Genomic DNA, 11,058 nt, shown 5'->3' on the forward strand with positions numbered 1-11,058 from the left:
TTTTGAATTCTGAAGGATTGACTTCCTAAGGAAAACTGATTGCAAACCCACACATTTCTGAGCGGCAGTACTGATTGGATTCCATACCTCCTTTTCTGCATCCAGGATCACTGCTCCAAAAGGGAAGAGAACCCTGTGGAGCCAGTGACCTGGGGTCTGACAGTGGCAGAGCCTGAGCTGAGTACTTCTCCTCTCTTTTCCTAGTGTTAGATGTCTTTGAGCTGGGCTAAGAATCATTAGTCACAGCGTTAGATACACAACAGAGTTCTTTGACCCTATTCAAGAAAACAAAGACCCTCCTCCCATATCCCCTTAGCCGCTGAGTTGAAGCCACACTAAATCTCTCTTGGCACACAACAGTGTTACTTCAGGAACGTGAAACGAGACAAAGGGAGTAAAATTATCCATTACTTAGCACATTTCTGCTTTGTCAAGTCTGGGCTTTAGTCCCGTTGGTCCTGTTTAACTATCTGGTTCTGTAGCGAGCACGGTTGTCTTGAGTTCTTCCTAATCTGTGTATTTCACGTCTGTGATGTGTGGTAAGTCTCATTCTTTGCTGCCCCTGCAGTAATCTCCTTGTGGAAGTCTTTGAGAACTTCCAGCTGGCCAGGTCTGATGCGGATGTGTGACCGGATCTTGCTGATGGCTCTTACAGCCTCCTCTGGACTCCAGTTGTATACCTGAAGTACAGGATTGGGAAATCAGAGAAAGAAAGGAGGTGTTAAGGTGTTCTTGTCTTAATAACAGATGCTAAAGGGCTCTTAGCATTTCATTATTTTAAAAACCCCATTTTGGGGGGAGTTAAAAACCATGCCCCATCTATTACAAATGGGGGGGCACTTTTACCCCCTCAGCCAGCTAGTCCCACAATACTTGTAATAGGCTGGGAAGTCAAGTCAGTCTTTCTACCCAATTCTTGCTCTGCCAAACCCTGAAAAAAGAAGGCTGAACATGCAAAGCTGAGATCCTATTTCAAGCCGGCATAGGCCTATTAGATGTCCTTTGGGAGCTGGGCTCTTGGTTATAAGTTTCCTGGAGAGAGTACATGGTAGATGTTTTTTATGTAACTTGTCACCATGCCTAGGAAAACAGCAATTTTTAGATATAGTAGGAGGGTCATCTTTGTGTCCTAAGGATACATATTGGTTTAGAACTCAACAAAGAAACAGATTTCAAGCCCTCTGGGTCAATTCCCACTCAGGCCAAAATATCCTCCTGAGAGCCCATTTCCAGTAAATACAGTCTGAATGATCAAAGCTTTAATACTGTTAAGTCATGTACTTACTGGTCCACAGTAACTCAGAGCCAGGCCTGTTATCTGTACATTTCCTTAAACTAGCCCCACACCTTAATAAATGCTCTACAGAGGCCAGATAGGTAATGGAAATGAGTCAAGTTGGGGGATGTATAACAGGTAGTAATGGACTAAAGAGTATCTGCTTATAAATACTCTTAAAAGCATCACACCTGCCAATCATAAAGGGATAGACAAAATTCCATTGGATCCTCTGTTTCTAGAAACAAACGTCCAGAACTTTATTCTGAAATACTTGGAAGAAATCTTGAGTACCATAGAGCTGTAAGTGATCAGCACTACTATCTATAGTACTGGATTTCCTGAATGCTATTTATAAAAAGTGCTTTAGCCTTTTACTGGTGTTAATATCTTTTGCAACTCCATTTTTTGAGTGCCTGCTGTAGATCCCTGCTTGATTTACTTTCTGGTTCAAACTTCATAACACATTTAGTTTGAGGAAACCACATCAGAGAGGGGAAGACACTTTTGCCTAAGGTCACACATCTGGTAGGTGGCAAAGCCGGAGGTTTTTTTATATTCAGCCTATCTGCAAAATTCAGGTGCTTTCCACCTCCCAACAGCCTGAAATTGGGGACATGGCTCCTTCTAGCAAGGCCTGCCAGTAGACCATGCTACTGAAGTTCTAGAAATATGCTGTAAACAGACCAGTCCAGAAAGACCTTTCCTACCTGAATCAGATACGCTGCCACCATAGTGGCACTTCTAGAGCGCCCAGCCTTACAATGCACATAGACACACTGGCCCAGCGACTGGTACTTGAGAGCAAACTGGACTCCTTTCTGGAGGTTAGCCAAGGTTGGGACTCCAGTCATGTCTATTGTGCTGAGTCGCAGCTGCTCGACTCCTAGATTCTTCCACTCCTGGAACCAGGTACACCAGCAAAAAAAAAGAGAATGAAAGAAGTCTGACATGAGTGCTATGAATATAGGCTCCTAAGAAGCAGCAAATCAAGGAAACTTCAGAGTTTATGACAGTGTGAATACACCGTTCACTGTTTTTTAAACAAGACACTTCTTACAGTGATACCTTTAAAATGGCTGACCCGCATGGTTGGTCTGTCATCAAACAACAGCTGTGCTACTGAGTTAGAATTATGTCCAAGATTAAGAAGAAAATTTTGGGGCGCCTGGGTGGCTCAGTCAGTTAAGCGTCCGACTTCGGCTCAGGTCATGATCTCACGGTTCGTGGGTTCGAGCCGCGCGTCGGGCTCTGTGCTGACAGCTAGCTCACAGCCTGGAGCCTGCTTCGGATTCTGTCGACCTGAGCCGAAGTTGGACGCTTAACTGACTGAGCCACCCAGGCGCCCCAAATTTTTTAAAATTTTAACTTGATTTATTTTGAGACAAGAACATGAACAGGGGAGGGGCAGAGAGAAAGAGAGAGGGAGAATCCCAAGCAGGCTCCACTATAGTTAGTGCACAGGGCTTGAACTCACAAAACCGTGAGATCAAGACCTGAGTTGAAATCAAGAGTCGGATGCTTAACCAAGTGAGCCACCCAGGCCCCTAAAATATTCTGAAAGTACCGTTGGGTATTTGAATCTTTAGCTGCAAAGGATTAGCTGTATAAAATTCATCTACAAAAGTTGTGTAACTTTTTGCATAACCTTGGCACCTATGCAGTGACCTAGCTGGAGGACTGGGCTACTTACTATATTCTGCAAGAGCTTTCTATTTCTCTGTTGGTAAGTCTTCTTTTTACCACTTTTTTTTTTTTTTTTTTTTTGAGATTACATGGTATAAAATAGAGTTACCATTTTAAAATTAAAATAACGTACCTACCTTTATTAGTGCAGTATTATCGCTTCAGAAGAAGAAAAGAATAAGCAGTAGGGGAAATATGCCCTCTGGTATTATCAGGCTATTTAATTTATTTATTTTAATTTTTGTCTTAAAACTCCAGATAGGGAGGTGCCTGGCTGGCTCAGTAAGTAGAGCATGTGATTCTGTTTTAAATTTTTTTTTTTAATGTTTTATTTATTTCTTGGAGAGAGAGAGAGACAGCGTGAGCAGGGGAGGGTCAGAGAGAGAGGGAGTCACAGACTGAAACAGGCTCCAGGCTCTGAGCTGGCAGTCAGCACAGAGCCCGACGTGGGGCTCGAACCCACTAACCATGAGATCATGACCTAAGTGAAAGTCGGCCGCTTAACCAACTAAGCCACCCAGGCGCCCCCTTTTTTTTTTTTTTTTAATTTTTTTTTTGAGCATGTGATTCTTGATCTTTAGCCACACCTTAGGCATAGAGATTATTTAAAAAATAAAATCTTAAAAAAAAAAAAAGTCCAGATAGGCTCCAGCTAACCATTATTAATCTGTCTAGCTGGAACCAAACACTATGACTGAGTGAAGGCCAATATTTTATACTGCTCATGAAATTAACCAAAAACAGCAGTTTTGCAGCATGCGGCTTTGCATCAATTATACCAGGTATACCTAGGAAGCTTGTGAAATATTCACATTCTTGGACCCCACCCTAAAGTTCCCGAGTCATAATTTCTGGGGGGTTGTACCTAGGAATCTGCTATTTTAACAAGACTGCCAGATAATATTTAGGCTTATTAAAAAATGTAAATCACTGCCTTGAAGGTTTTTTTCCTCTAGGCTAGTTGGATAATATAGCTGCATCATACAAGTGTCAATGCCTCACACCCAGAGACCAAGCACTTTTTGTGACTCTTGTTCTACAGGAATGATCACACTAAGGAACATTTACCATTTTGGCTAATAATTGCTGAGGCCTTGTAGCAAAGTACTTTAGGAAATACAAGGAACTGTTGTCCATTTCTTAAAAATCTATGTCATCAGGGTGCCTGGATGGCTCAGTCAGTTAAGTGTCGGGCTCTTGATTTCTGCTCAGGTCATGATTTCACCGTTTGTGAGCTGAGCCATGATGGGCTCTGCACTCACAGTGTGGATCCCACTTGGGATTCTCTCTTTTTCTCTCTCTCTCTGCCCCTCCCATGCTCTCTCAAAATAAACTTTAAAAAAATATGTCATCACTAATCAATGCATTTTAAATGTGAGTCCGTTTTTAAGGTTACCCAAAAAAAACCAAGCAGTTGAAAAAACAGCATCTTCTTCAGGCTGTATCTACAGTAAACAAAGGCAAAAAAAGTGCTAATAGATGGCAAACACTATAAAGACAGGGCAACATCTTTATGTAAAAGCAGCACAGTGTCTAATAACCTTTGGGGAAAGCTCCACAAACAAGCATTCAAACAATGAAAATTATGTTTTAGGTCTGCACTCTTTTCCGACAATTCTTTGGAGTCCACTATATTGTAACATACGAATAAAAATTCCATCAATGCCAAATGAACCTTATGCAATTTTCCAATGGGTTGTTTTATGATAAATTACTCTTGGGGGCTGAGGGTGGCTTTTCTTACAGTTTATAGGGCCTTCATCTTGAATGCCTAAGACAATGCCTGACCTTAGTGCTGAGTAAGTGTTGAATGAATGAAATCAGCAAGCCATAGAGAAGTTGCCTTTTGGTTTGGTTACTGACTTGAGTTACTGAAATGAAAAATACCTTTGTGTACAAAGGAGTAGTCAGACTTTGTCAATTCTACTTTATATGTATATATATACACATACACATATATATACACATGTATATATATGTTTAGTTATTTATTTCGAGAGTGAGAGTATCCCAAGCCAACTCTGCACCATCAGCGCAGAGCCCTATGTGGCACTCTATGAGAAATAAGCCCACTAACCCAATCAAAGGAGGGATGCAGAGACCCGGAGCACAGTGAAGCAGGCTTTAATCAACATTCTTGCAAGAGCAGGTGTCTGATGGACAGGCACACTTGGGGCAGTTACAGTAGGCAATTTATCTCCTAACATGAAGTCACTCCCCTGATTTCTCATTGGCTGAGTACTACAGAGGTTAGTTTTACCTGGAAGTCACGTATGCCCATGTAAAGCCAAAAAGTAGACTGACTGGAATAAATGTATGTTCCTTGAGGTGACGCAGAGACTTCAGTTCTTTGTTTTTTGTTTTTTTTTTTTTAAATATTTTTTATTTATTTCTAGGAGAGAGAGAGACAGCGTGAGCAGGGGAGGGTCAGAGAGAGAGGGAGTCACAGACTGAAACAGGCTCCAGGCTCTGAGCTGGCAGTCAGCACACAGCCCGACGCGGGGCTCGAACCCACAAACCGCGAGATCATGACCTAAGCGAAAGTCGGACGCTTAACCGACTAAGCCACCCAGGCGCCCCGAGACTTCAGTTCTTTGGCACATGCTCATTGCAAAGCCCGTGAAAAATAAGTCCATGAAATGGAAAAGGGGAAGAAGAACCAGGAAGTGAAGGGTCTAAGGGTTTGGGACTCCATTCTGCCAGGGTGAGGGGTTTGTACATATTTCCAATAGGTTGTAAACCTATTGTTAACTAGACAGCACAGCTTTTATTTGGTATCTCTGAAAATAAATCCTCTCACTTGTTTCTCATAATCCCTCCTCTTTTTTCTTAAGTTGATTCTGTTTTCATTTTTTGGTTATTTTGGGCGTTAGACACAGACATTTGTTTCTTAAGAGGAATCTTAACCCCTGAGGGGGTTTGCTGTAGTTGGACACTCCCAGCATTTTTCCAAAATGTGTGTGAATGTGTGTGTTTGTGTGTGTGTGTGTGTGTGTGTGTGCGCGCGTGCGTTTCCACCCAGGGACCTCAGGTCCTAAGCTTTCCCTCTCTGCCTACTGAATCCCATCTTTTCCTAACATAGTTCCCCCATTTCAACACATGACTTCTCTCATTAGAAATTGCGTTGATGACTGATCTTAACTGCTTCCTGCTAAAAGAATACAGCATCAAGGCAGGTTCAGAGGTCAATCCAGATCCAAAATAATGGGAGGGTATTTGGAACGTCTGGGCTAGCAAGTTTTTCTTATTTTTCTGGCATATGTGCAATAGCTTCTACAAATGACATACAAAAAGAATATTAGATCAACAAGCATTAATATTCCAAATGCAATACCTCCTAGGGAGGAGTTCACACCATGGGAGGTAAAGATGCACTGTAGCCATCCAAAAAGTCCCTGACCTGTCTGGTCAAAAAAAAAAAAAAGTTTTTTTAACTAAAGCTTTTCTTCCCTCTTCCATATTTATTTGGATCTTGTGATATTGTTGCTTAGAATAATTAAGCATTTGAACTGGGTTTTGGTTCTCAATCTTCAAAATCTTCCTTTGGCCATCAAGTTTCCATAGGAACAACTCTATGAGGTGTATTTAATTTTACCTCAAGGAAAGACCGATCTTCGATCTCCAGATTACTAGTTTAGGCAAATGTTTATCTGTCTTGGAGGTAGTAGCACAATAGTCCCTAATTAAGTCTTAATGTCTTTTTCTAGAAAGGGAGTGGGGCTCTCTGGCTTTATAAAAAAATATGACAAAAAAGTCTCCCCATAAGCACCCCGGTGGCCGAGAGAAAAATTTAGTCATAAGTTTTCTGGAGACACTTCTAACTGTTACGCTGCGTTTGGATGGTTGGCCAGGAGTAGAAAGGACAGAAAAGGTGGCTCCAGTGTCAAGAAGGAAATCAACTGGCTTTCCTTCTATTTCCAGAGTTACCTGAGGCTCTGGGTTTCCAATAGACAGTTGGTTCAGGGGAGCCACCATGAAGAACCTCAAGTCCCATGGGTTCCTTTCAGGGGCACTGGTTATCTGGGCCCTTCAGGTCCTCGAGGGCATTCAGATTTTCTAGTGACTGTCTCCACATGGGGTTTCAAATTCTTTTCCCCCCTCTGAGGACATTCTTGTTTCTAGCGCCCTGAATAGCCACATAAATGGCACTTGGTGCCAGGACCTTGGGAAGCCAACTGAGTGACATATCTGTCCTTAAGAATCATCTCAGCTTTGGGGGGCGGGTAGCAGAGGAGATAGCTGTATTTTTAACTTAAGCCTTTCCACTAAGGCCACCAGGCTCTCGTCCTTTATCTGTAAAATAGTGGCTAATTTAGCATAATTTAAGATTTTAACCTTCAACCTCCTTTGATTTCTTGGAAGTGGCAGCGATACCATTCCCCAATGGGGTTATCATAGTCCCAATTAGGATCTTGGGGAGGAACTGCCTGAACCTCAGTAAGGGACTGAAAGCTCCCTATAGGACCTCCAGTCCCATGATAATTAAGGAGTCGATCCATCCCCATATCTCTCAGCTGCTGCCAAAACATCACGCCTCTCTATCTCATTAAGAGTCTGATTCAACAAAAGCATTATTTCTTTCCAGGTCAACTAAAAAACAAACAAACAACAAACCCCTAATATTCTGAAAAGCCTCTATATACTTATCCAGATCATTAGAAAGTTTACCTATTCTTTCACCTGTGTTAAATCTTGCAATGAAAAAAGTACTTGTAATTTTATCATGGTGGTACCTCTCTGTGTTTTTGTGCATGTGGTTTGTTTTAAGTTTATTTTTGAGAGAGAACATGAGTGGGGAAGGGGCAGAGGAAGAGGGAGACACAGAATCCAAAGCAGGCTCCAGGCTCTGTGCTGACAGCACCGTGGAGTTTAAACTCAGGAACTGTGAGATCATGACCTGAGACAAAGTCAGACACTTAACCCACTGAGCCACCCAGGCACTCCTAGAAGTGCATGTTTTCAAGTACAAGTCACACACACTGAGCTAAGTGTAGCAAAATGGCTCCCACGTATCCCTGTAAAAGCCCTTTGTGTATTACAGTCATCCATACCTCATATGCCTTGCAGAAACAACATAAATGCAGAGCATTTGGAAGCCGGCAGCAAGTACTGCCACCATTTCCCCAGCTTTTATTTTATTTTTTTATGTTTATTTTTATTTTTGACAGAGAGACGGAGAGTGAGTGAGGAGAGGCAGAGAGAGAGAGAAAGGGAGACACAGAATCCGAAGCAGGCTTCAGGATGTCAGCACAGAGCCAGATGCAGGGCTCGAACTCACTAGCTGTGAGATCATGACCTTAGCCCAGGTCGAAGTGGGATGCTTAAATGACTGAGCCACCCAGGCGACCCTCCCCAGCTTTTATTTATTTAGTTATTTTTATTTTATTATTTTTGAGAGAGAGAGAGAGACAGCATGAGCAGGGGAGGGTCAGAAAGAGAGGGAGACACAGAATCTGAAGCAGGCTCTAGGCTCAGCTAGCTGTCAGCACAGAGCCCGATGTGGGGCTCGAACCCGCGAACCGTGAGATCACGACCTGAGCTGAAGTCGGACACTTAACTGACTGAGCCCCCCAGGTGCCCCTACCCTCCCGAACTTTTAGATCAGAGAAGGGGCAACTTTAATTTTCTATGAGAGTACTTTTAAAATCCATTCATTTTAAATTTAGTCTGTCCTGATCACATAAAATTCCTTTCCAAAGATTTCCCTTGACAAACCTACAACTTTCCTTTACATTTAAATTTTGTCCAAAGCCATTCCTTTCCAAACTACTAGTCTCATTAAGGACCAAATTATTTTTTTTCCTTTTATCTCCAACAAAAATGGATTTCCTTTTTTTTTTTTTAACATACCTACTTTTACATACAAAGTTGCTTTCCTTATTTCCATTAGTCTTAACTGTACTTAGAAGAATTTTAACTTTTAGAAACCTTCGTCTGGATTGAAAATTAACCATCATTTTAAGTGTCTTTTACCAACAAATTGCAGCAGAGATAACATAAGCCTACTTGACTTTTAGTAAACCTAGGTAGTAAAAACATTAAGGCAGCTATGAGTCCGAGGCAGATCATGTTCCACATGTTTTCAGGTGTCTATCCATGGGCAGCAGGCTGTAAGGAGATTTCTTTAAGGGGGGAGTTAATTACCAATAGGTTGTAAACCTATTGTTAATTAGACAGCACAGCTTTTATTTGATATTTCTTAAAATAAATCATCTCACCTCTCAGTGCTCCAACTCACTAACAAGAGATCATGACCTGAGCCGAAGCGGGGGAGGGTAGGAGGGGCGGGCTTCCCGGACTGAGCCACCTAGACGCCCCTCAATTTCACTTGTAAGTGCCTTTCCTATCAGTTTCTTTTTCACAATTAGTTTCTACCTCCAGCGGCGGTCATTAAAGCTTAGAGGCCCAGACCCTCCTCCTGAAGCGGCGAAAACGCCTGGGGCACGTGTCTCTGGGGTACGAGCATCCTCAGCTCGCTCTCCCCCAACCTCCTCCCGCTCTCCCAGAGCCGGGGTGGCGGTGGAGCGGCCCGAGCCCCCGCTCCTGGCCCCTCACCTTTGAGGAGTTACACAGGAACCGGGTCTCATACTCCTCGTTCATGGTGATCACCCCGCGCACGTTCTCGTCCTGCACCAGCTGCCGAGGCAAAGACAGGGCTCAGAAAGGGCCGCCGAGGCGCGGGCGGCGCTCGCCGGCTCCCAGGCCCGGCGCGCCGGGGCCTCCCGCCCCGGCTCACCCGGCGCGTCATGCTCCGCAGCGGCAGCGCGCCCAGCAGCACGGTGGGGTCGATGCGGTGGTACCAGTCGCGGTGCGCCCGGCCGGGCACCTTCCCGCGGAACACGGTGTACAGCAGCGTGGGGTAGAAGAGCACCCGCGCCAGGCCGGCCTCCAGCAACGTGCCGGCCGCCATCCCGCGCCACCCGGCCAGGCAGAGAGGCCACCTGCCCACGCCCAGGCTCGCGGTGGGCGGCCGCGAGGAGAGCTCCGAGGGCGGAGCGTTGTCCGCCGCCTCCCGCGGAGGCGACGCGGTCGGCGTGGGCGCCTCGCACGCGGAGGCTTCGGGCCTGGCCTCCGGGTGCTGCGCGGGAGAGCCCGGGGCCCCTGGGGCCGGCACCATGGCTCCGGAGGAGGGGCCGCCGGCCTGGGGGAGGGACCAGGGTTTCCCGGCGCGCGAGTGGCACCCGGGCCGAGGGAGGGCGCGTCTTGGGCCCCGAGGCCGGCGGCTCTACAGCTGGTGAAACGGGGGCCCCAGCCCGTGGCCGGCGGCCCCCCTTCCCGAGGGAGGGGGCTGGGACCCCAGGCGAGGGGAGCTCCGACCCTCCGCGTGTGCGACCGTGCCGCGGGCGGAGGAAGGGCGGGCCCTGGCCGGTCTTCCCAGTCCCGGGCCGGACGAAAGGGGCCGCGACCCCCAGGTAAGGGGGAGACCTGGGCGGGAAGAGACTGTGGTGGGGGCCTCTGAAGGGGAGAGTGGAAGAAGGGACCTTGGGCTTGCAGGCGGGGGCTAGCAGGGCACCTGGGGTACATGTAGCCCTTCCCCCACCCTCCACCCTCCCGATCTGCCACAGCCCGTTGCTCCCTCCTGCCCAAACCGCAGTGTATTATGTATAAGAAGACAATATATAAATATAATATCTGCAAAAAATTATTAAAGTATATTGAGAAAATACTGTGGTAAGCTTGTATGTAAAAACCGCAACCCTACAGAGAGGTAAGAGGAAAGGCTCTAATGCTGGTTATTTACATTTTCATGGAATATGCATCTGGTGCCTTTTAAAAACGTTTCTTTGCTCTTTGTAAAAGTAATACATATTCAGGGTGCCTGGCTGGCTTAGTCAGTGGAGCGTGAGACTCTTGATCTCGAATCTGAATTTGAGCCCCACCTTAGGGATAGAGTTTACTTAAGAAAAAAAAATTAAAAAATAATACATACTCATACTGGATAATACAAGGAAGTCTAATTTATTCTAATTACCTATAGTTCCACCACCTCAGATTCATGTTTCCCATTTCCTATGTGTACCACCAGGGAAAAAACTTTTTTGTAACAACTTGGGAAAAAACTTTTTTGTAACAACTTTACTGAGATATAATTCATA

General features: G+C 45.1%; 1 protein-coding gene across 1 annotated transcript; it reads right to left on the reverse strand.

Moving 5' to 3' along the window:
* Positions 1–342: 342 nt before the first annotated feature.
* On the reverse strand, positions 343–10,153 carry PTPMT1 (protein tyrosine phosphatase mitochondrial 1). The gene is made up of 4 exons (XM_039226713.1): positions 9,699–10,153; positions 9,518–9,598; positions 1,987–2,178; positions 343–680 (listed from the first exon to the last, which is right to left on the reverse strand). The coding sequence occupies exons 1-4, from the start codon at positions 10,077–10,079 to the stop codon at positions 522–524; spliced, it is 813 nt and encodes a 270-aa protein (XP_039082644.1). The 5' UTR covers positions 10,080–10,153; the 3' UTR covers positions 343–521.
* Between the last annotated feature and the right edge of the window lie 905 nt (positions 10,154–11,058).

The sequence above is a fragment of the Hyaena hyaena genome, unplaced genomic scaffold (assembly GCF_003009895.1).
Source record: "Hyaena hyaena isolate Hyena2069 unplaced genomic scaffold, ASM300989v1 scaffold_23, whole genome shotgun sequence".
In the NCBI taxonomy this organism is placed as follows: domain Eukaryota; kingdom Metazoa; phylum Chordata; class Mammalia; order Carnivora; family Hyaenidae; genus Hyaena; species Hyaena hyaena.